This window comes from Vulpes lagopus, chromosome 4 (assembly GCF_018345385.1).
Source record: "Vulpes lagopus strain Blue_001 chromosome 4, ASM1834538v1, whole genome shotgun sequence".
Classification (NCBI taxonomy): domain Eukaryota; kingdom Metazoa; phylum Chordata; class Mammalia; order Carnivora; family Canidae; genus Vulpes; species Vulpes lagopus.
The window spans coordinates 6,076,231-6,100,952 of record NC_054827.1 but is presented as its reverse complement, the minus strand read 5'-3'; the positions used below and the strand labels follow the sequence as shown (position 1 = coordinate 6,100,952).

General features: G+C 39.4%; 1 protein-coding gene across 2 annotated transcripts in view; it reads right to left on the bottom strand.

The window, feature by feature from the left end:
- Positions 1-551: 551 nt before the first annotated feature.
- WDR17 (WD repeat domain 17) overlaps positions 552-24,722 on the bottom strand; it is a 105,684-nt gene continuing 81,513 nt past the window's right edge. Inside the window, exons 18-30 of one of the 2 annotated variants that reach the window (XM_041752736.1) lie at positions 21,742-21,806; positions 18,806-18,938; positions 17,989-18,080; positions 16,854-16,974; positions 15,925-16,064; positions 13,716-13,736; positions 11,964-12,075; positions 8,279-8,420; positions 7,894-7,996; positions 6,513-6,614; positions 3,693-3,791; positions 3,201-3,384; positions 552-793 (exon numbers count right to left, since the gene is read on the bottom strand). In XM_041752736.1, coding sequence (XP_041608670.1) covers positions 674-793; positions 3,201-3,384; positions 3,693-3,791; positions 6,513-6,614; positions 7,894-7,996; positions 8,279-8,420; positions 11,964-12,075; positions 13,716-13,736; positions 15,925-16,064; positions 16,854-16,974; positions 17,989-18,080; positions 18,806-18,938; positions 21,742-21,806 — 1,434 coding nt within the window. In that variant the 3' untranslated portion in view covers positions 552-673. The remainder of the gene's footprint in view (positions 794-3,200; positions 3,385-3,692; positions 3,792-6,512; positions 6,615-7,893; positions 7,997-8,278; positions 8,421-11,963; positions 12,076-13,715; positions 13,737-15,924; positions 16,065-16,853; positions 16,975-17,988; positions 18,081-18,805; positions 18,939-21,741; positions 21,807-24,722) is intronic. The other variant, XM_041752735.1, reaches the window with a different exon arrangement.

The following is a 24,722-nucleotide window of genomic DNA, read 5'->3' as shown; positions in this document are numbered from 1 at the left end:
ATTTGTGTTTTTACATCTTAATGTCTGTTATGGTTATATAACCTATTCCTTTATAATTGGACATTTAATTTCAGCTAAAAAAAACTTGGCAATGTTTTCCTTTAAAAAATAACTCAGAAGTATTTTGACTGTGTATCCATGTGTTGACAGATGTTAAACTGGAAACTTTCATTAAATATGAACTGAAACTACTGATTTACTATATACTTTATGGAGGACAGTATGGGTGTTTGTTAACTTGAAGATCGTCATACATGCCTTATATTCTGGTAGCTCAAGAACACTCAGTCATTCCAATAGTCATTAAATACTCATTCAATGTCAAGCACTATTCAAGGTGTTGCATTATTTTCTATGTTTCAGTGTTTCAACAATAAAATGTTTTGGTACTTTTTAATGAAACTTTGGTACCTTTGTGAAGCTTATATATGCTCTTTTAGAGTCTTCTTTTATCTTTCTCCCAAATATGGCTATTCTATCTTATAAAGGACACATCTAGTTTTCCTTGAAATTATATAAATATTTTATTTTTTTGAAGTTAATTTATAAAGTCAACTCTTATTCCCCACCTTCCCCTTCTCCCCTCAACCTCTGGCTCTTAGACAGCAAAGGCAAAGGTAATACTAACCCACAAAAGGTCTTTAAAAAAACAAACAAGGAGAAACATTTTCTGTCAAAATGGGTTGAGTCGTATTCCAGTCCCTAAAGGTGAGAACGGGTTCACCTTTGCCCACATCAAAGCGTCATTCAATGAGATAGTGGATTTCCCATCTTCAAGGAAAAATACAGGGCCCTGTGCAGAGTTGAGGAAAGAGAAGATGGGATTATAAATCTGCAACATGCTTTAAACCTACAGAAACAGAATCCCTTTAATAATAATAGTAAAGACACTGGCAATATTTAGACAATGGTAATAGGAAATTTTAATATATGAGAAAAATCAGATTTTTTGAACTGCTACCAAATATAGAAAAAAAGTTTAGATATGTTAACATTATGCCCCAATGTCTTTTAAAACAGAATTTGGTTTCATAATCTGAATTCTTTGAGTACAGTAGTGCTACCAATGGCAAAGGTATTGCCAATGCATTAATTAATACAAAGTTAACATTTTATAAAGGTATCTATGCCTAGCATAGAATTAAATACACTTTACTATTTTAATCATAGAGCCTCTATCAGATAGCTGGGGAAATGATTTAAGCCAGAAGCTCTGCAACTGCTCTCTAGAAGATGAAAAATAGGGCAGCCTGGGGGGCCCAGCGGTTTGGCGCCACCTTCAGCCGAGGGCGTGATCCTGGAGACCCGGAATCGAGGCCCACGTCGGGTTCCCTGCATGGAGCCTGCTTCTCCCTCTGCCTGTGTCTCTGCCTCTCTCTCTCTCTCTGTCATGAATAAATAAAATCTTTTAAAAAAGAGATGAAATATATATGTCTATGTATGTGTGCACATAATTTAAAACAATGTCAATCATACAATGTACCACCATATTTTTGATCGAGTTACATCAGGTACTTTGTATGTCAAGGATCATTCTGAAGAACCAAATGCAAAACAAGCCTTTTAATCTATTTCTCCCAGCTGTCAGAAAGAAAAGCCTGATTTCAAAAACCTGAAATGGACTAAAAAGCTCATCTTCTTAATTATTTTCTAACGTTATCAGATTTTTTATCATGATTTCAAATGACACAGCCTGTTGTTAATAAATCATTTCTTGACACTGGAAAACCCATCATATGAAGTGGACTGCTTCCTACTCATAGGTACTTGAAATTTCACAGAACACTAATTTTCTGTTTAAAGAGAAAGATGCTGGGAGGGAAGAACCCCAGCTATATGAGTTGTATATGATAGGACCTTTCCTTTTTTTTTTTTTTTTAAGATTTTATTTATTTATTCATGAGAGACGGGGCGGGGGGGGGTGGTGGTGCAGAGACCCAGGCAGAGGGAGAAACAGGCTCCATGCAGGGAGCCTGATGCAGGACTCGATCCCGGGTCTCCAGGATCACGCCCTAGGCTGAAGGCAGCACTAAACTGCTGAGCCACCCGTGTAGGCCCTTTCCTATTGCGGTTTTGGGTGTGGAGGTCTGTTAGGTCACTGAAACTGCAGACGGAGTAAAGGAACCAGAAGAGGAGAAGAGAAACCGGAGGGCACATGAGGAATGAGAAGGAAGTACTAGGAACGGCTCAGCGGGGGACGCAAGCAGCACTGGAGATAAATTCTAAAAACCACAGGATGTTTTCTGCTCTTAACTGTATATTATTGAATGTACTGCTTTGATTCTTTGTCTCAGAACATAAGTGGATAACTAAGTGTCCTATCTCTTTTCTGGACCATATTAGTTTATTTGGACTATATTAGCGTATTTCTAGCACCAAGTCAAGCTATGTCTTGGGTTTACATTAACTGCAAGCTATTTCACTTAAGTGGTTATCCCCAGAATAGCTGTCTCCACTGGTCTGGCATGTCAGTATAAGAAGTGTAATTAGTCACATTCCATGTAGAAACATAAGAATCAAGTGTGTAAAATGTGAATTCACCCTTTTCTGGGAAGTGGTGTTCTTTTATTCCAGACTGCAGTCTACACGGACTCATCATGGTGTGCTTCACGCGGACACCTCCACCTGGCCCCGGCCCTGAGACCATGAAGGGGTCTCCGTTCTCCCCAGAAATGGGGCACGTCGTATTTCTGACCATACACTAGGGCCCTTCCTTAGGGGTTAGCCATCCTTCATGATCAATCCCAATGATTTGTAAGAAGTCAATGTAAGAACATGTTTGTCAATAACATACACCTGCCGGTTCTTAATTTCTTTGTGCAAATAACATACAAAGAGAGACTGCAAAGTTAATTTTAATCTATTGTAATATAATTTAGAACCATGTTGACTGTTGCTTTGTCTCCTTATTTAATTTCCTCAAGGATATGATCCACATGTATCTTTAAACATTTGTTAGTAAGTAGACCTACTCCATGAGTTGCTTTCATGGTAATAATGCAACGACCATCTCTCTCATTTTATTTTAAGGACAGGGAAACCATTTATACTAATGATAGAGCAGTGAGGGCAGTATTTTCTTACTCATTAGTGCTCTTTATAGGTACCTACTTTATTCAGATTATGCTTATTTTAAGAAAAGTTTTTAACATAGAGGAACAAATGGAAACAAACTATTTATGTCTCACAATAGGCCGTACCTGGATTTTTAATCCCGTAAGGCAAGAGATGTGGGTATCAGAATGACTGGGCAGGTTCGATCCGGTCACATAATCTGGTCCGACAATTCCTCCAAGCGGCTCTTCCTGGAGTCTCTTTAGCAAAGTTGCATAAACCATTTTTTGTGAGTCAGAAGGGGGTGTACATGCAGACTCTTCCGAGGACCTATATTTTCAACAGATGTTACATTTTCATTTTTGTAAAACCATAGAATAAATGAGGTTTACAATAGAAACAGTCCCTGAGGATTACTCAGTTCCCCTTTAGAGCTGATGGCAATTTAGACTGAATTCATAAAACAAAGGACTTTAAAATAAAGGCAGAAAAAAACAGGAATGTAAATTATTACTGAATATATGCTGTAAACAAGCCAAGAGGCATTACTGGGCTAAGATTAATAGTGAGCCAGTCCATGTTTTCAACAGGTTTGTCTATCATCTATAAATCCCAATTTTCACAGTGTCTTCACTCACCGGCTCACAGACTGTGTGCAAGCTCTCCACGCATCCAATTCCTCAGAAAGGTGCTCAATCTTTAAAGGCACTGACACCACCCGACGTTTTAATAGCTGACTGGAACAGAGAGAAAGAAATTAACGCCTGACATCCAAGACTCAGCTATCAAAAAAGCAAATGAGCTTTAAGTGGCTGCGATTTCAGATGCAACAACTACTGTTCAAAATGCATATGTGTACAGGAGCATATGTGTGCGCGTGTGCGCTTACTTGTATCCGGCCTGTACGTTCCCTGAGGTCAAGGGTGTCAAGGCTGGATGACAGTCTAAGAGAGCAAAGTGAATACATGAACTGAAAGGATGGCAGGCAGGGGGTCGGGGGAAACAGGCGGTGGGGTGCACCTGTCGCCATGAGACGGGCCCTGGGTGTCGTGCGGAAGAGCTGCATCCTGGTACCGTGCGCCCGGACTAATATCACAATGTATGTAGCTGGGATGTAAATAAAAACTTAAGATGTTAAAAAGTAAAACTGGTAAATAAGTAAGTAAACGCACAGGTGAAGACACCACCGAACTGCGGAGACAGAGATGGGCCAAGCAACGCTGACTAACCGCCCCACGGGACTGCCTATGGAGCAGCGTGTGTGTGAATTAAAAACGATGATCAGAGGAGGGAGAAGGTGTGTGGGAGGAGAATGTGAACCAGTGAAAAGGAACAGAAATGCGGACTTCCAACTCCTCCAAGACAGAGGCGTGTGAGACCAGGCAGTAAAACAGCGACATCGCTGATCCATCACCCCTGCGCAGGGAAAACTGGAAAAGATATATAATTAGTATTAACTAGGAAGCTTTAGATAAAGAAATACTAGTCCTAAGTTTCTGTAGTAAGTCACAAACCCAGTGTGTTTTTGCAGGAACTTAGTTCGTTGAAATGTAAAAGTAAAAGCTGTTTGGGGCTGAGAAAGAGACAGAGCAAGAGCTTAGAGGTGAAGTCAGGGCCAAGTAAGCCGTTTCGAATCTACGTTTTATGGTCACTCCCGCTAACTGTCATCGCTCTGCTGGGACACGAGTGGCCCCGGCGAGGACGAAGGCACAACTCTCCCCCCGACGTGCACGTCTAACATCAGCTGTCAGCAACTGCAGCAATATCTCAGATCGCCTGGTAGCTTATCGTTTTCTTCAACCCCAAATTAGTGAGCTTAAAATCATTCTGGACGACGTGGCCAGCTCCAAATTGAATTCCTGACACACTAGGGCTTCCCTGTGTACAAGTCCGCACTGGAGAGGACTTTATCTGCCCAGTGGTTTTTAACGATCTACGGTCTACAAAGCAGCGTGGAAGAGTGAGGAGAAAAACAGAGATAACGAGTGGGTGGAGGGACACTGAACAACTCTTGGGGAAGCTTCCACAGCACGGGGATCAGAAGCAATCAGCTTGGCCGGGTGGGGAACAGAGTGGGCTTCGGTGGGCGCCACAGCCCGAACCGTAGGTTTGCAGACCTTTCGTGTATGACTCAGGATCTGGAAACTCTGTGACGGACAGTGGGGAGTCCTAGGGGTACAAGGGGGGATGCTGCTTCTGGAAGGCGAGGCCACAGCAGGAGAACAGAGCCGCAGAGATCGGGTGAGCAGGGCTACGGCCGGAGGGAGGTGATGCAGGCCGAGGCCACGGCCGTCAGAGAACACTTCCTCGTGACCCTGATCACTTTATTATGGGCCACAGAATCAGAACGACAATTGAGAGAGAGAGAGAGAGAGAGAGAGAGAGAGAGAGAACACAGGACGAGAAGCGGGTTTCAGGAGGGAGAGCATCTTCATTTTGAGCACATGGAGTTGAGGCCAGAGTCTAGCGAGCCATCGGAGCTGGGCCTGAATACAAAACCCGCCAGGGAGGTGACAGGTGGAGCCACAGAGGGCGAGGTTCCTAAGGACAGAGCACGGAGAGAGGAGTGTGGGCAGACCCGGAGAATGAGCTGGAAGCAGAGGGAGTGATGGAGAGGGGGCTCAGTATGTGGGGCCAGGGCGCCAGCGGGAGCACAAGACACAGACTACGACCAGGGAGGTAGGAAGGGGCTCCCACCACCAGGGGCGTAGGAAGGGGCTCCCACCACCAGGGAGGTAGGAAGCGGCTCCCAACCAGGGCCTTCTTAGTTTCTCGTTCTAAACCAGCGTGTTTCTAGTAATTTAGATACAATCTCCCCAGTCTCTCCTGCCTCAAGTCTGAACGCCTCCTTTTATTTCTGATATTATTATTTCAAGGGACTATTTTCTATTACCCAAGTCATAGATAAATGACCATACTCCATTAAACAATATTTTAATTCCATGTGGTGCATCCTATGGCTCCTATAAGATACTGTAATATTGTTAAAAGTTGCTCTCGAATTTGGGTCTGCTGCCTGCCCCAAAATAGATTCTTCCCGCAGTGTCCCGGCAGCGGCACTACCCACTGTCCCCTGCCTGCTCCAGGGGCCGCCCGACACCTCCACGGGGCCCTCACTGTGCCGGGAAGCGACGGGGAAGAGACAGCTTGGTCCCGGAATGTCTGCCCCACAGGAAGGGCACTTGAAAGGGAGGATTGGGGTCCGCGATGGGCTCTGTGCGCTGCCTTCGCAGGCCTGGAATGCCGACCTCAGCTGACTTAAGACCAATTAACCCCAGGTGTTTAAGCCAGAGTTGGGAGTCCTATTAATTTACATCCTAATTCGCTTCTGATTCCTACAGTTCATCGCTGCTCTGTTAGAAAGGGCATGAGGGATGAATGGATGCGTGCAGCACGTGTCTGGCACCTTCCAGAAACCACGCTGGGCTCTGTCCTCGGAGAAGTGAGAGCGGCCTTACCTTGTGTACTCGTAAAGGGCTGGAACAATGCTTCGGTACCGTCTCCTGATGGCCAGTAATGCGCCCACATAACCACATAATATGAGCAATTCATTTCGAGCTCTAAAAGAGAATATATTTATTTTTTTGATTCCGTAACTTGCGGCACAGAACATTACCCACATATGTCTATATTTTGATGAGTGACATTTATAGCAAAATGTGTTCAGAAAATTTTCTCAACGTGAGGATGTTTTATTCGTGACTTAACTCCTATTCACACACTGATGCTAAGCTGCAAATGACGTTTCACTCTTGCCTTCTTGTTTTTCTCTATATAACCTGTGTCTTCATCTGAATTTCTCTGTCAATAACTCATTAGGCCCGATTTAGGGATTCCTGGCACACAGTGCAGACTCTAGGAAAGGACAGAGCATACCCGCTCCATTTCCGGCTAGGGAAACTTGTCAAAGTTCCCCAGGCTGTGGCATCATCTTTTCCACACGCGCCATTAACACAAAAATAGCCCAAAGCCTCCAATACAAACTACATGCCATCTCTGGGGACTTTCATTCTATGGACAACAGGTCCTTAAATGATACTTGAATGCAGGGATGGGGTCTATTCTTCACTTTCTAGTGCCTGCACTTTGCACACAGAGGCTATTTAAGAGATATGATGACTCGTTTCTGGAGGACTTGAGGTCGAAGGCTACCCCAAGGCTCTGAATTAGCACTATTTAGGCCAGGTGCGCGTGTGCGTGTGTACACACATATATCAACATGCTCAGTCTAGGTATTGGTAAGTAGGACCACTATGATTATTTCTGTTTCAAGTAGACTTCTGTATTTTTTTCTTAAAAATAGCAGGGAATCCCTGGGTGGCTGAGCGGTTTGGTGCCTGCCTTAGGCCCAGGGAGTGATCCTGGGGTCCCGGGATCACGTCCCACATCGGGTTCCCTGCATGGAGCCTGCTTCTCCCTCTGCCTGTGTCTCTGCCTCTCTCTCTCTGTGTCTATCATGAATAAATAAAATCTTGAAAAAAATAAAATAAAAAAGTAAAAATAGCAAATAAAGGGGCTCTTGGGTAGCCCAGTAAGTGTCTATCTCTTGGTTTAGGCTCAGGTCATGATTTCATGGTAGTGAGATCGAGCCCCGTGTCGGCTCCATGGTTAGCATGGAGTCTGCTTGAGATTCTCTTTCTCTCTTTGCTTCCCTCCCTGAATTAAATAAATAAATCTTAAAAAAAAAAAGAGGAAATAGCAAATAAAAATGTAATTTTTCTACAAGGGCATCTACGTGTCCAAGATGATCTTATTCTTTATCTGAACACCAAAAAGAATACAACCATTTAAAAACATTACATAAGTTCAATTATATATTTTTTGGGGAAAAGTACTCACTTAGTACATGTATGTAAGAGTAATTTTTCAGTGCGAATATAACTCAACAGGTCAAGAACCGGATAGATGGTATCCAATGTCCAATCTGAACTAGTGATGTATTCTGGCAAAATAAAACCAAATAAGAGATTTTCTAAATAATAGTATTAAAACATGTTCATTCAATTTTTAACTCAGATAATTAATTTTTTCCTGGTCAATCCCATCAAGATCACAACTATTTGGATATTTAACCCTCTCTCAAGTCCCCATGCCCTACAATCACCAATCTCTTGCTTTTTTTAAATTTAAGATGGCCAGTGCTGGAGTTTAAGGCTTCCAATCAATATTAATGAAAAGATCAAATAAATGAGATTTTAGATTATACTACCAATGGGAAACTTACCTTTGATGAAGTCAATACCAATCGGAAGGGCCTTTTCAGGTTCCTGACTTAACAAGTAATACTTCACAGTTTCAAATATATTACCATCCGCATGGGCTGCCTCCGCTAACTGCATACACTCCTCTAGCGTGGGGAGCTTGCACTGAAAAGGAATCAGTTTGATGATGTTACTAAAATTTAACAGGGGGAAAAGCAGTGGTATAAGCACTGAGCATTTCCAGTATGCCTACTGTGCTTTTCTTATAAAAGCTGCCCAAAATAGATGTAAATGAAGTAATCTGTATTAAGAGCACTTATTTATGGACATATCTTCAGGATCCAAGAACAATAAACAGGATATTACCTAATGAGTTAGTAGTTTTTCATCACATAAATACCTAATAAAAGGGGTGGAAGTAAATTGTCCTGATTGTGATCTGGAAATAGGAAATATTTGTTATTACTGACCGATACCAGAAACTACATAAAATGTAGAAAACATAAATGAAACCCTCTTACGTGTCCCCTACACTGTGGCATTTAATTTCACTGTGGCCTTTGAGACAAAGCAACGTCACTTTAAGCAGGAAGGCAAAAAAATGTACAAGTTCCCGGAGTCGTTGGCTCTGACATTCCTAAATGCCACAAAATGGGAGATTCTGAGCCTCTGAAATTTCCTTATGGTAGAATGGAAAGCAATACTACTCCCCATTTTTTTCATAGTTTTTTTTTCCTGTTGAAACTCAGAGTCTGCTCCTCCCCGAGGCAAGTTCTTCTGCTTCCACAACGAGGGCAGAAATTAAGTTATCTTTTATGTCCACATCTGTATGTTCGTGATGTTTGAAGCTGAAGTGTCGAACGTTTGCTGGTTTGTTTCTGAGCAACCCCCATACATAGTCTCATGCCTTGTGTCTCTGGTCTCTGGAAACCACAGAGACAGTGCTTCCAACGCAGAAGGGATTCGGGGTCGTGACTCTGGATGCTGCTGTTCCATCAGGGCAAGGTCACCGATCCCGGCCCCTGCCTGTGAGGTTTGTCGTCACTCTCATCCCTTCGTACTGTCCCTTCACGTCCCCTTAAGTTACTGAGATGGTTTATGCGATCTTTTTATTAATGCACTTATTCAAGAGTTTCCTATTTGCTGTGGTTTAAAGTGGGGGGGAGAGTAGGTGATGGGGAGGAAGGAGCCCTCTTGCCGTCAAGGGCATCGGGTGTTGTACGGAAGAACTGATTCACTGCACTATACGCCTCAATGTAACATCACACTGGATGTTAACTATCTAGGAATTAAAGAAAAACTTAAAATAAATGAAAATTTGGTAAACTGAACATCTCGGATTCCTCAATCTCTCCCTGCTCTCTTAAAAATTGCAACAAACTAAATTAAATGAGCTTTCATACATATAACATTTCATATTGTTTCCCCATATTTATTTGCTAAATGCCAGTTATTTGCTAAGCAATTACTACTATGTGCTAGGTCCTATGCCTGGCTAGACAAAGTAAAGTTTCTTTACTTTGACAGACACCCAAAAAGGAAATAAAAAATGGTTTCTATTGAATTGTATCCTCAAATAAAATATAAGAAGAATAAGATGATCATTCCTACAATTTCTGTCCTATGTTAAAATTCTGAAAGTCATATAAATTAAGGTAATATTTAAAAATATAACGTTTAGCATTACTTGTGAAATGATCCAGAGGTAATAACACCTTTACATATACTGACTAGTCTTTTTTTTTTTTTAAGATTTTATTTATTTATTCATGAAAGACACAGAGAGAGGGAGACGCAGAAACACAGGCAGAGGGAGAAGCAGGCTCCATGTAGGGAGCCTGACGTGGGACTCGATCCCAGGACTCCATGATCACGCCCTGGGCTGAAGGCAGGCACTTAATCACTGAGCCACCCAGGGATCCCCCTGACTAGCCTTTCTAAAGAGTTATGAATGAAGTCTGACCAGAAAATCTAATTACATCCTTTTAGAATGTGTGATGAAAAGACCATGTGGATGTCATCTTGCCCGTGTCATTACTAGCGTGTAAACCCAGACAAATATCTCCTTGCTTCCCTAAGCCCCAATATTAGCATCTGCTGTCCTCACCTCAGAAGATATGTGGGTGTACATTTAAAGCACCGTGCAGGGGTGCCTGGGTGGCTCAGTTGGCTAAGCATTTGACTTCAGCTCAGGTCTTGACCTGGGGGTCCTAGGATCGAGCCCTAACATTTAGGGGTCTGTATTTAGCAGGGAGCCTATTTCTCTCCCTCTGGCCCTCCCTTTTTCTTTCCCCCTCCCCCTGCTTCTGTTCTCATTCTCATATAAACAAATAAAATCTTTCAAAAAAGAGAGTACTATGCAGCAAATGTAAAGTTCCTACTTCCTTCACTATTTTAATTGCAACATTGAAATGGCTTTTATTTGTCATGTTTGTGAAAGCAAAGTGCATCTCATTTAAAAAAATAATTCACAGGGGCAGCCCTGGTGGCTCAGCGGTTTAGCACCGCCTTCGGCCCAGGGCATGATCCTGGAGACCTGGGATCGAGTCCCATGTCGGGCTCCCTGTGTGGAGCCTGTTTCTCTCTCTGCCTCTCTCTCTGTGTCTCTCATGAATAAATAAAATTTATTAAAAAAAATAATAATTCACAGAATATAAAGTGTATAAAGAAATTAAATGACCCATGATCTTATAGCCCACTGGTCACTGTGCACATTTATCCTATCACAAGTATTTCCCTGGTATCACACACACTTACACACACACACTCACACATACTTTGATCTATCTGTGCTAACATAATACTTAGTAAGAATCCACTGTTGGATGAGTAGGGCCATTCAGGCACTGGGGACAATTCAAGGCTCATATAAGTGAAACAAAACATTGTTATTTTCAGAGTTAAAAGATAAAATATTCTACTATATTTTACCTTTTTCTTAAAAGAACTGTACATTTCCCCTTAAACACACTATAAATAACATAAATATATACACAGTTATTTTAAAAATGAGAATCATATGGCATGTGCATTTCATATTCCGCTTCTTTACATAACTCTTTTATGGCTATCTACCAATGTCAATAAAAAGAAAACTTCATGATCTTTTTAATGGATTAAAAGCACTGAAATGCAGAAATGTACTATAATTTGCATAAACAATTTCCTGATTACTGAATATTTTGGTTGCTTTTATATATAATCTTGGCACATAAATTCCTATATTCTACAAAGGAATATTTTTAAAGCATTTTAGAGTAATGCATGTGAATTTCATTACACTCCATTAACTCTTTTAAAGATCCTAAATTGCCTATTTTTAAATAGTGTGCTTGTTCCCTATGGCGCAGAGCGGCAGAGTGGGAAGGGCTAGGGATGTGGAGACAGACCCGCTGAGGCTCAAGTTCACACTCCACTCTTAACTAAGGGCAGTTCCTTACCTTCTCTGAAATTGTAACAATATCCCGTGCTTTTCAGGGTTTCATCAGAATTGGGTAAAATACAAAAATGTGAAAATTTAAAACTGTTCCAAGCATACAGCAGAAGCTCAACAAATGCTCAACTTCCTGTTACCATTTGCTACATTTGTAAAAGGGCTTGAAAGGGATATGTTTGCTCCTCTCCCTGCATCTCTGTGTGACTGAACCTAAAATGAATTAAATCACAGCCCTGCACTGCAAACCGGGACAAGTAATATCCTTAGCATACCTTCTCATGAAGATCATTAATCTCTTCAGTACACCCTGGGTAGAAAGCACAGAGCTTAACTAGGTGTAGTTCATTATCGGGAGTCATCAGGAGAAGATCGGCCGCCAGATTCCTATGCACATAACAAAAGAGGAAACTTCAATTAAGGAAAAAAAAATCTAAAAATGTCACTTAGAACTATTTCAAAGGAAGAAAAGCCTAATTGTCTGCTTCCATAAATGGTACCAATTTCCTACCTAATTATGAAAGTCTTCTAAATGTAGATGACAGAAACAGAAGGGCATGAAGGAGAAATGTATTATGAAATTCCTGTAATTTTCAAAAAATCTAAATGAATCTTTCTATATTTGCATTTAATTTTGTTATTACAGAAGAATTCCCTAACCAAAGTAAGGGGCATTAGATATGTTCTTGGGAGTGAATTATAAAGCAAACTTCGTGAAAGCTAATTCTCATCAGCTTTTGTTACACTTGCCAATTGCCCTGGATTAGCCAGCTCATTAAAACCAATTAAGAATGCTTGGGTATTTAAAGTTTAGAAGTTTGGGTATTTTGCGTCTCTCTTAAACTTTAGGTGAAAATCAAAGATAGAAATGCAGTTTTCTGATTTACTTTTTAAAGATTCAATGGGTGGAATAAATCACTTAAAAATAAGGTATTTTAAAGTGTTGTACGGACTTCACAGCTTTACATTAAAAGTATTCTAATACCCTTTTTAAAAATCACTAGGTAAAGAGGTTTTGGTTGCATACATCAGAACTGAGAAAATGCTAACTTGCAAGGGTTCGAGATATTATTCAGTTTTCAAGAAACTCACTGTATGACACATTCATAACCTGAGAATATGCAGTGTTTCAGATGTGCATTTCTGAAGGGCAGACTTCTGCGAGTAACAGGCTCCTTCACCTTCTTTGTGAAGCCTTCAGAAACATGTATCTTGGTCATTTATGTGACTAAATTATTTTAAAAACAGTAACAGATGTTTAATCCAGAATGTCGTGAACAGAGAACAGGAATGGAGACAGTTCGTGTGTGTCAAATATTCTATCATTGCAGAGCAGGTAAATCTCTGAGTGTTTTCACAAGCCTCAAATTAGGGTAATTCACCTGTTCTTGCTAAAAAAGTTTAAATGACTATGTTTTCTGATACCAACATGTACTAGCAGTATTCAGGTATGTCCATGAGAATACAGAAATGATCGTTTGCTTTTATAGTGCATAAACTTGCTATGCTAAAATTCTATTCAAACTTCTATGAACTACAGATGAAAGTCTGACTTTCTCACTGTAGAAGTATATCTTCATACACTGAAATTTATGGCAATGCCAGATAATTTTATTCATTCTTTAGTATAACTTCCTATTTATTGAAAATTCAGTATACCAGTTGGGGAAAATGTATATATGTAATGATACAGACTTACCAAATAATGTAACATCTTACATTTTGCTACCAGAACAGGCATTTTCACTCGCTTAGCTACTATTGTTTTATATCTTAGAAAGTCACAATTCATTACTTACACATGATTTAAGTATAAAATCGGGAGTGATTCTGTACCGAGGCTACAGGAACTGTTATTACTTTGTAGTTAGGTTTTATATGTTATAAATTCTATAAATGAACTAGCATTCTGTTAACCAATGAAGCCCAAACAGGCAATGATCATTTCTTAATATAGAGTTAATACTCTAGAACTAAAATATAACATGAGTTTTTTAATTAAATGTTTTTATAAATCTAGATAATACCTGTATCCAACAGATGGAAAGCTAGAAAGAAAATGATTTTAAATATGAATACCATAGATAATATGCAACGAGAAACAAGGAGACTTTTACCAGTAAATGTAAAAAAGGCAAAATATACTTGGTTTACAAAATCATGAACATCCTCTCAAAATTATGCAGCTGTCCAAATTTTACTTAAATTTCTGAACTCTAAGTACCCATGGTGATTACAGATTCCCCCTGGAAATAAACCTGATCAGCACCACATATTTTAGAATTTGAACTTTATCCTAGTTCTTGGTGCATGTATCTATGGACATAGAAGGGAACTTCTTGGGGCAGTTACAGGGAAATGGAAGTTTGTTTTATATGAAAAGCAACTAACACATATAGTCAGTTGAAAGATTTTTTTTTAAAACCTCACTTAAGTTGAATTTCTATTTGTTTTGCTATGTTGCACCTTCACCTAGGAAAAAGGAACGAATCACATTTTATTTAGATTAGGTGATGATTTTTAGTATGGAGTTGGTCACCCTGGTGACTAAACAATCTGAGTTAAACCTCATGCTTTGGGATGGGTCCAAGGCAAGTCATGGTAAGTACGTAACTGGCTGCTATCCTTTTCAACAGAGAGAAAAACATCCCAAGGATGGTGGGCATTTAATAGATTTAAGCCTAAAGCTGATGGTGGGGTACTACTATCTTCAGGTTGGGGGAGGGAGCTCTCATATGAATGTAAGATATGGTAAAAATTCTAAAAACTCTGAGATTCCGGATTCACTATGAAGCCCCCAGATCTAGAAAATGAGAAGAGGAAAATGAGAAGTGTTTCTCTTTTGCTGACTTAGTCACACATTAAAGAGGGTATAGCGTGATAGCTGCAATAGACTGGATGCTTGTACTACCCCCAACATTCATATACTGAAACCTAATCCCCAATATAATGGTATTTGGAAGTGGGACCGTTGGGACATGATTAGGGCCTGAGGGCTAAGCCCTCACGAATGGGATTAGTGTCCTTACAAAAGAGGCCACAGAGGACTAGTTCACCCCTTCCACAAGTGAGCACAAGAAGATGGTCAATTATGACCCAGCAAGCCATTTCTCATCAGACCCCAAATCTGCCAGCATCCTGATCCTAAGATCTCACCATTTAGAACTGTGAGAAATAAACTTCTGTTGTGTACAAGGCATCCAGTCTGTGGCATTTTGCTACAGCGGTCTGAACTAAGTAAGTTGCTAAGTGCAAACTGCAGCCAGTTTATGTAACCTCCAATCTTGGCTCAAGCACTTACTGAGATCTGAGGCAAACAACTATCTACTGCCTAATATCTAGTAAGTTGTTACACGTAAAGTGCTTAACACAGAGCTTGGCACACAGTATGCAGTGTGGAGGGGCTAGCCGGCTGTCACCATTATTAACACTTTTATCTGTAGGATTCAGCAGTGGAATCTGTATAGTCCATCGAAGAGTGGTATGTGCATGCACAGGGTGTACATGGGAAGAGCTACGAAGCCTGATAAACAAGTCTACTTAGAAACTCCTTGAGGTTTTAAGTACTTTGGGGAAAGAGAAGATAAAAGTCTAAAGTCATCTTTAGGTTGCTCCGTAACGAAGGACTGTCTGCCCCAAGATCCTGGCGATGCAGATGGGATGAGAACTGCTTTCACCTAGACTTCCTGTCACTGCAGGGACCTTCCAAGGTCTATTTCTTAGAGTTGCTGCCCAAGTCTGGGGAAGTGGCCTATTCCCAGTCTCCAGCTAAACCATCACTCTCCATTAAAAGTTACTATTCTCCATTAGAAAAGTGATTTTATTTTCCAAACCTTAAACTATGAGAGAAGATCAGATGAGAATGAGTGTATATATGTAGCATTTAAAATGTGGAAATGAAAAAAATAAAAAAATAAAAAAATAAAATAAAATGTGGAAATGTGTGGTCCTGATTATCTTAAGAAGAGTGCATGTATTCTCATGATGTTTTGTGTGCTTGAAAATATCATAGTTGCGACTGCCTTGTTTCAGAACGGGTCATGGTAGATTTCATTATTTAACCACCATTACTTCATTGTCATAGCATGGTTCCCTCCCACAATCTTCCTTTTATTAAAAAAAAAAAAAAAAAAAGGAGATGCTGTATCCTCCCAACACACATCAAATGTAACTTACAATATTTAAAAAATGTATTCCATCACTATAAGATCATTCTTCGAATTTAGAAATTCTTACCATGTTGGAATCATCATGCATTTTCTTGCCAACAGTTCCAGGGCATAGTGGGTTGCAGGTGCCGCAGTCTCCCCTAGTACTGTGCCCACACAGACGGCCAACTCCAGTTCATTTCCACGAATCAGGTATGCCATAGCAAGCTTGCTCAATAAGAAAATAATTTCTTCAGTTTCAGAGATGCTAGATGGGATCATCACTCCCCACTAATTCATAAAGTAGCTAAAGTAGTATTAATCTACATTCCTATAAAATACTGAATGTAATACTCCTATAAAGTACTTATGTAAGTATAAACACAATTTCCAGATGGAAGAGCTTATCTGATAAAGGGATGTACAGGAAATTTTTGTAAGGTCAGAATTTAAGTTTAAAACCCTTAGTAATACGTTTATAATAACAGTCTACCTGCAATATCCTCAATATATCCTTCAATCTCTATCACAAAACAATGTAAATTCTTAAAAGCTTCTTCAATAGTGCTCAATGATTATCAATTATCCCTTAAGTATACTACATCTAAGGATATACGCATAATAGAAGCCATCTTTACTTAACACTTTTCTTATGAAAATACCTTAAAAACATAGCTTGCGAATAATATACTTGAAGTACGTTAAAAATAAGTAGGTTGAGAAGTCAGGTATTCTGAGTCCCGGTCCAGAGATTTTTGTCCCTTTATCATACTACTGCTTGTCATGTAGGATGAAATACTTAAAGTCAGGTTGTTACCAACATGTATCTTGTGATAAAAAATAAATCGGAAAAAAATCCCATAGTCTATAGAGTTGGTGTGTGCTCGAGGCGTGGAAGTCAAGGCTTAAAAAGCACACAAACTCAGATCTTGCACAGAAGTTGCCGTATTTTTTCCACTCGAACACCATGACACATCTGAAGGGTTTTTCATCCACATGAACCAATGTGAAACGTACCTCAGTGTTATCGACAGCCAGCTGGCAGCAGGCAGCCAGCACTGCACGACCGTCCTGGAAATACCATTCTGACAATTCTTCACTGACTTTGTGGAGGAGTCTAGAAAACAGAGTGTACGTCCTCCAGGAACACAAGGATTCCATCATAAAGTGGACTAATGCTCTTTTATAACAAGTTGGCCAAATGATCCAATAGGATTTCATTTGATATCTCTGATTCAAGTATAAAGCCTGATTTTTGGTAAAAATCAATCAATCATCAATCAATCAATCAGGAAACCAATCAATGGGCTTCTCCCCCACCGTCAATGTCAGAAGAAAAGCCTAATTCTCAAAATGTACTGTCCTACATCAAATCATTATAATTCAGCTACAGGGCAGTCAACCTTAGAAGAGCTATAGGTTGAGCTGAAACTTTTCAAAACGTAAGTGGTGACACAAGATATGATCTTTACCATATCAAGTTTAAAATGGCAGAGAATAGCAGCAAAGAACCAGGAAGGAGCATGTTGGTCCCAACACATTATTTGCTTAATATATTATGACTCCTTTTTTTTTTTTTTACTTGAGAAGCATCCTAAAAGTTTAAATATCCAATTTACTAGAGCAATAAGAGAAGCCAATGGATATGACGTGGGAAAGCAGATTATTAGATTTTAAAAAGGTCAAAAGGCTGAAGAGTTCTAACGTCTGTTTCTTTTAAAAACATATGTATCTGGATTTAAGTAGCCTAAATTTTATTCCCACCATTAATTCTGGGGTCTTGATTATGAACAGTGTCGGGGTGACATTATCTACACTGACTTTACAGTGAAATGTTAATAAACAGCCCACCTACTTTCACTGCCCTTCCTCCCTAAACAGGTTTGATCAGTTTTTAAGTATTTAGGTGCTTTATTTGCCATCTCTCTCCTGAAATGCATTCTGCTTCCCTGGAAGCCCCACAAAACGTGTGTGGGCTGCATCTACGTGCCAGACACTGTCCTGTTCACCTACAGAGTGGGGCTACGGTGGGAAATACGGTGAGACAGCCAAGCCCCCTACGCAAAGAAAGATGAACTGCATGTCTCCCAAAGCCTCCTACAGGGGAGCCAACCATTAGACTATGACCCCACACAGAGAATAAAATGCTCACTCATTAAAGTCTTCCTTGTAGGTATCATCAGAATACGAAGATTCTTTAGGTGTAGAAACATGTAATGTCTGCATGTTTCCCTCACAAGCAGCCTGGAATTTAATGCAATCTTTAATTAATTTTAGCTAATTGTTGATAGCTGACCAATTTTAGAATATTATTTTGATCAAAGTACACTTGACCCTTGAACACTACGGGTCCACTTACATGCAGATTTTTTTCAATAAATACAATTCTGTAAACGTATTTTTTCTTCCTTATGATTTTCTTAATAACATTTCTTTCCTCTAGTTTACTTTATCTTAATAATACAGTGTACAATTGACAACGTTGTCGGTAAAGCTTCTGGTCAACAGGAGGCTATTAATGGGTAAGTTCTGGGAGAGTCAAAAGTTACACTGGGATTTCTGACTGGGTGGGGGTTCAGTACCCCTGATCCCTGTGTTGTTCAAGGATCAACTGCTTACTCAAATCATGTCTGAAATTTATACAATTTGGAGATACCCTTAGAATTTGAAAAAAAAAAAAAGTGAACTCCATTTGTAACAAGTTCATGGTTACTAGAAAAAGCTGTTTGGCCATATATGACATTCATCAGCAGACAAAAGTTCAGAGTTCAGGGATGCCTGTGTGTCTAAAGTACACTCGGTGTGACCAGATGGTGTGACTGCAGTGTGGACACAGCAGGTCAGGAGGTGGGCAGAAGCCAGCCCATCTGTGACTCTTGATCACAGAAGGCGCACATGAGGGGTCAACAGTCTTCCTTCCACATGCCCACCCACCAGGGTATGCTGCGCGTGTAATCATGCAGTTGTACCTGTGCCACAAGCAGAGCTTCTTTAAGCTGACCTCTTGACATAAAGAAATCGACTAACTTTTTCACATCACCAATGGCGATGCAGTATGGAATGACATCGTCCTTGTCTTCCTGGATTAGCTGATCCGCTCTCCTAGTAAAGTAAGAACAATTTCTTTTATAATATATTAATTTCAAAGTTCTAGGCGGGGCTGAGATGTCCTTAAATATCTGAAATATCTAAAACATTAATATTCAAAATATGGGGTAGACTTCATAAAGCCCTTTCGCATATCGCTTTTCTAAAAGCCTCAGATTTTATAGTCAAATCAGATACGAAAGACAAAAGTTTTCTGTAATAAAATACCACAGATACTTGCCTTCTCTTAGAACACTACATATTTTCATATTTTTAAAATGCACTGAACATGTTAGGTCTTAAAGTGAACGTAGCTTATCTATTAAAACAAGCAATATATTTTTTGAAAATAAGTTGTAAATTAGGTATGTGTGATGGAATATCTAATTTCAGTTGGATTAATTAAGTACATGGGTGTCTGCTTCATTAAAGACAGGAGATTTTTAAATGTTTTAGTGAGCACAACAATGAATGGAGAGCTTCTAAATATTTAAGTAGCTTAAAATCATTCAAAAAGACAATTTAAGAGTATAAATATTGATAATAAACTACAGAAATCTGAGTGCCCCAAGCAAGGTAGTTTATTTTTATTTTATTTTTTTTTATTATTTATTTATGATAGTCATACAGAGAGAGAGAGAGAGAGAGAGGCAGAGACACAGGCAGAGGGAGAAGCAGGCTCCATGCACCGGGAGCCTGACGTGGGATTCGATCGCGGGTCTCCAGGATCGCACCCTGGGCCAAAGGCAGGCGCCAAACCGCTGTGCCACCCAGGGATCCCAAGCAAGGTAGTTTAAAAAAATAATGCTTCTGCTATGTGAGGGGAAGACAGGATCCCGATCTCAGAGGTTATGAAGGGTATAGGTGTGTCTGCCTCTCTCTGTATCCTGTCTGTGCTTCTGTTTTCCTAAAGTCCCAGGAAGTTTTCCAATGACCAACCAAATTAATTCAACTCTTACAGTTTTGTTGAAAACTAATCTGGTCTACTTAACTTCTGCTGGCATTTGCGGTAAACTATGTTTCAATTGCCAATGTCTGGGTAGGTGCAGTAGACAGTGTCTGTTTGCCCAGTTCCAATTCAGAGGGTCACTGGTGTTCTCCCCAACAACTATGTTTTTAACCACGTGGCCCTGGTTTCCTTGTTACAGGAATAATATCCCCTTCCTAGGAACTAGGGCTGGGACACCACCAGTCAGTGTCTCTATATGGCTGGATCTATACAACACAAACTTAGGAGTTGTGGGGAGACCATTTTCTGGCCACAATGTGAAGAAATGAGCAGAGAAAATCAGGTGTTGGTTCCCCAAAATAAATTAAATAGCTTTCACTAAGGTTGAAACAAAATTGTTTTGTGAAATAAACAGCATCTGCTACCTTGACTTTATTAAAGTTTCAGTGGGAGGGTAACATTCACCACGGTGCAGTGAGGGTATAGGAACTTAAGAATTACTTGGGATTCTTAGGACTTAGGATGGGGAGCCTGCAGCATGGGGCTGCGGCCAGCCCGCTGATGAACTTATCACTGGGAAAGCAGGTGCTAGAGAGCAGTCTACTTTCTCATGGCAAGTATGTTCGTTAATCCCTTTGCATTTCATGCTTAGCCTCTGACAGATCTGTATTTATACATGTGAGTTGCAGTGGAAGTTGCTTCTAAATCATGTCCCATGAAAGAAAAATCACAACTTTTTAATGCCAGAAGCAAGGCAATCACTCATTAAATAGTACTCTACAGGCTTAGCACAGTGATTAGCACATAGTGAGCAATAACTAAATAAATATTCACTGAATAGAAATGAATGAACAGAAAACAGTCATATGGTGTGAGGTGAAATGTGTCCTCCCAAAAGATATACTGAAGTAGGAGGCCATGGTATCTGCAAATGTAACCTTATTTGGAAATACAGTCTTAGCCAGTGTAGTCAGTTTAGGGTAGACCCTCAATCTATTATGACTGGTGTCCTCCAAGAAAGAGAGAAATCTGGGCACAGACATACACAGGGCGGGTATCGGAGTGATGCATCCATGAGTTCGTGAGCACCAAGGACTGCCAGCAGCCACCAGAAGCTGGAGGAAAAGCATGGAACTGATGCTTTATCAGAGCCTTCTGTAGGGCCAATCCTTCCGGCAACCTGAGATTGGCCTTCTAGCCTCCAGAGCTGGAGGGAGCAATCATCTGCTGTCCTAAGCCGACCAGTTCAGGGTACTTGGTTACAGCAGCCCTAAGAAACTAACCGTTCTCAGCAACAGTCTTCTTTGTCATCTGCATTCACGGGGAGGAGGTGGCACGGATTAGTGTCCCAAGGGAATTTCTGAGATTATTTTTAGAATAATATTCTGTGAACTTTTGGTCGCCTTCAGGAAAATATTACCAGTTATATTTTAATAGCAATATATTGGTTATATTATATATATTATATATATTATATAATTATATATAATGTATGGTTATATATAATATATATGGTTATATATGGTTATGTTATATATATTATATATTATATATATATAATATAATTACGTAATTATGGTTAACCGTTAATATATTAACCAGTATGTTTACTGATCTGTCAGTTGTTCTACTGACATGGGAAAAATCTGCCTTGCACTGTCTTTATCGGATGTCAGGTCAAATGCAACAGCACCAAAATGACTTGTAACTGACTCATTTAATTTATTCTGTTAGCAGACATAAAATTCAGCTATTTTTAAAGACAGCATAAGAGTAAAAAAAAATCTCAAAAGCTACCAACATATTTATATACTGATTCTATTTTAACATATTTTAAAATGTCTATTTGGACACAGACTCTCTGCTTACCTCTGCATTAACTTCTTCCAGTATTTCACAGACACCCCTGGTGCAAGTGATAAGGCTTTGTCCCACTAGAACAGAGAGATAGAAAGGCAAGAACATGTCTTTTTTTTAAGATTGCATTTATTTATTTGAGAGTGAGAGTGAGAGAGAGCACAAAGGAAGAGGAAGAGACAAGCAAGACTCTCGGCTGAGCAGGGAGCCCGATGCGGGGCTGGATTCCAGGACCCCGGGATCATGACCTGAGCCCAAGCCAGACTCTTAAGTGACTGAGCCCTGAAGGCCTCTATACATATCTATTTTGATTGTGCTAAATCTTAATGGAGTTTTTTTTTTTTAATAAACACACATTTAGAATACAAGTTTTTAGTGTATTTTTAGACTGTTTGGATTTCCAGAAATCTTTTCATATCCTATCTGATGGATGCATTCCATGGACTATAAATATTACCACATTTTAAAGTAAAGTAAGATATGTAAATTGTATTATTTAACAGGTAAAATCCTAAACCAAGAGGTCAGGGGGCAGAGTGAGGGGAGGGGAGGAGTAGTAACTAAAATACATAGTTTGAAAAATATATTACTTCATCTTCTGACACAACACCATAGTAATTTGTTCTACAGCAATCTACATACTACGTTCAAAATAATACATACTGAAATTTTTATTGCACTGTCACTTCTGTTTAACAAATATGGCATTTATTTCTATTTTATTCTTTCCTTATTTTTGATAAATTATATATTTATTGTCACTTCTTCCTTTATAGTTGATAATACAGGTATTCCTATTTTTTTTTTAGGTCTTCATACTTTAAAAATTAGACTGTTATTAAAGAAAATCATTGGGCAGCCCGGGTGACTCAGTGGTTTAGCGCTGCTTTTGGCCCAGGGCGTGACACCGGGGTCCCACATGGGGCTTCCTTCAGGGAGCCTGCTTCTCCCTCTGCCTGTGTCTCTGCCTCTCTCTCTCTCTCTCTGTGTCTCTTGTGAATAAATAAATAAAATCTTTTTTTAAAAATAAAGAAGATCATTGTTCAGTAAAGGCAAGAATGACAATTACATGGAAATACAGACTTCACTAAACTCAAAAGTCTAGAAGGGAAGTGAAGGTACAATATTCTGAAACATCACAACACCAATCTAAACTTCATATGATGTCTCTCCCCAACAGGAGAATTCTACTGCAATTAAGGCTAGAAAAATTGGTAATTAGCCTGAAAATGATAGGTTAAATTTTAAATACGTAACTTTTTTTTTTTTTTAGTTTTTATTTAAATTCCAGTTAGTTAACATACAGTGTAATATTACTTTTGGGTGTACAAAATAGGTCATTTTTAATGCTTTGCTATTTGTAGTCATGTCACCTTTTTTGAAAAAAGTAATAAATATGCTCCTAGGAAATCTTGTTTTTATTATAGTAGAGGCAAATGGAAGAAAGAAGCTAAAATGCATATTAACTTTGAAATCAAGATTTTTCTATAAAAACATGTTTTGTAGGTGAAAAGATAAAATTTTTCCCTAACCTCATAGTATTAATCTCAGAGAAACAGAAACTACAGAAGGAGGTGACCGTGAACAATTACAAGGACATTCTGATTTCTCAAGGATTTTAAGCATAGTTTTTTGCATCATTAAGAACATTGACAAAACTGCACAACAAAATTCTTAAGCTCCATTTAAGTAGATACCTTATTAAAGTTTCTTTAATTAAACATAGCTTGAAAATATATACACCCAGATAGAAAACTCAGGAAGATGAAGAATTAGAGCTCTGCCAAAATTCATTTATTCTTTTTCTCTTTGACTTTTGATATATATTCTAAGAGCGCCCTGTTAAATGGGTCACTTTTAAGACAAAATTTCTATTTCTTCAAAAGTCAAGTTTTCATACCGCCCCTAAACACTTTATAGTTTGCAATGCCTTTAAATTTTTTTTTTAATTTCTTTAGAAAAAGAAATTTTCTTTTTTTCTCTTACAAAGAGAAAGCATGCACAAGGGCAAGGGGACGTGTGGGGGGCAGAGGGAGAGAGAGAACCTGACACAGGCTTCATGCTCAGCACAGAACCAGACACAGGGCTCGATCCCACGACCCTGAGATCATGAGCCAAAGTCAAGAGTCATACCCTCCACTGACTGAGTCACCCAGGTAGCTCTTCCTTTTCAATAACATTTTAAATGACATTTTATCTTAGTCAAGCAGTAATTCATTATTTGTTTTTAGTGTGTGGGGGAATAAAAAGGTGAGTTAAATTTAATTTTGAAATATTTTAATGTAATTTTATTGTTTATTTTATATTATTTATTAGTACACTTAATGACATGCTTTGTAATTATAAAGTTAGCTAACCTAGAGTTTTTCCAAATGATCAACTAGGCAATGAGACCATGCCATTCGATTTTTTTTTTTTTTTGGAGTGGGAGAATTTTTCTTGAACATGGCTGTGCAGAAAAATGAAAAGCTTCATAAATTTGCACAAACTGAATACATTCAACTAAACCAGCACCCAGATCAAAAACCAGAAGCCCTTTCTCCCTTTTGTTCTAATTTATTTGCCACCCACTTTCCAGAAGAACCACTACCCTGAATTTTAATAGGATAGACTCATCTTGACCTTTTTGAGAACTCTGTTTTGTTGAATGAGTCCTCTACACAATCAAGATGTGCCTCACACGCATCTTTCACCAGCTAATCCTCAGGGAAGACCCTTCTTCTGGACAGTGTGGGGTTCAGTTACGACACAAGGGGAGCCCACTGTGAGCTAATCAGCCAACACGGATATCTTTGGGGTATCAAAGATCCTACCGGGCAGTGGTTCTCAAACTTTACCAAGCATGTGAATACTGTGAAGGGCTTACAAAAGCACAGATCGTCGGGCTACATCCCCAGGGTCTCTGATTCTTTAGGTCTAGGGGAAATGCACGTCTAGCACGTTCCCAAGGAACGCGGATGCTGCCGCCGAGGGGGTCTCACTTTGATAAGCAG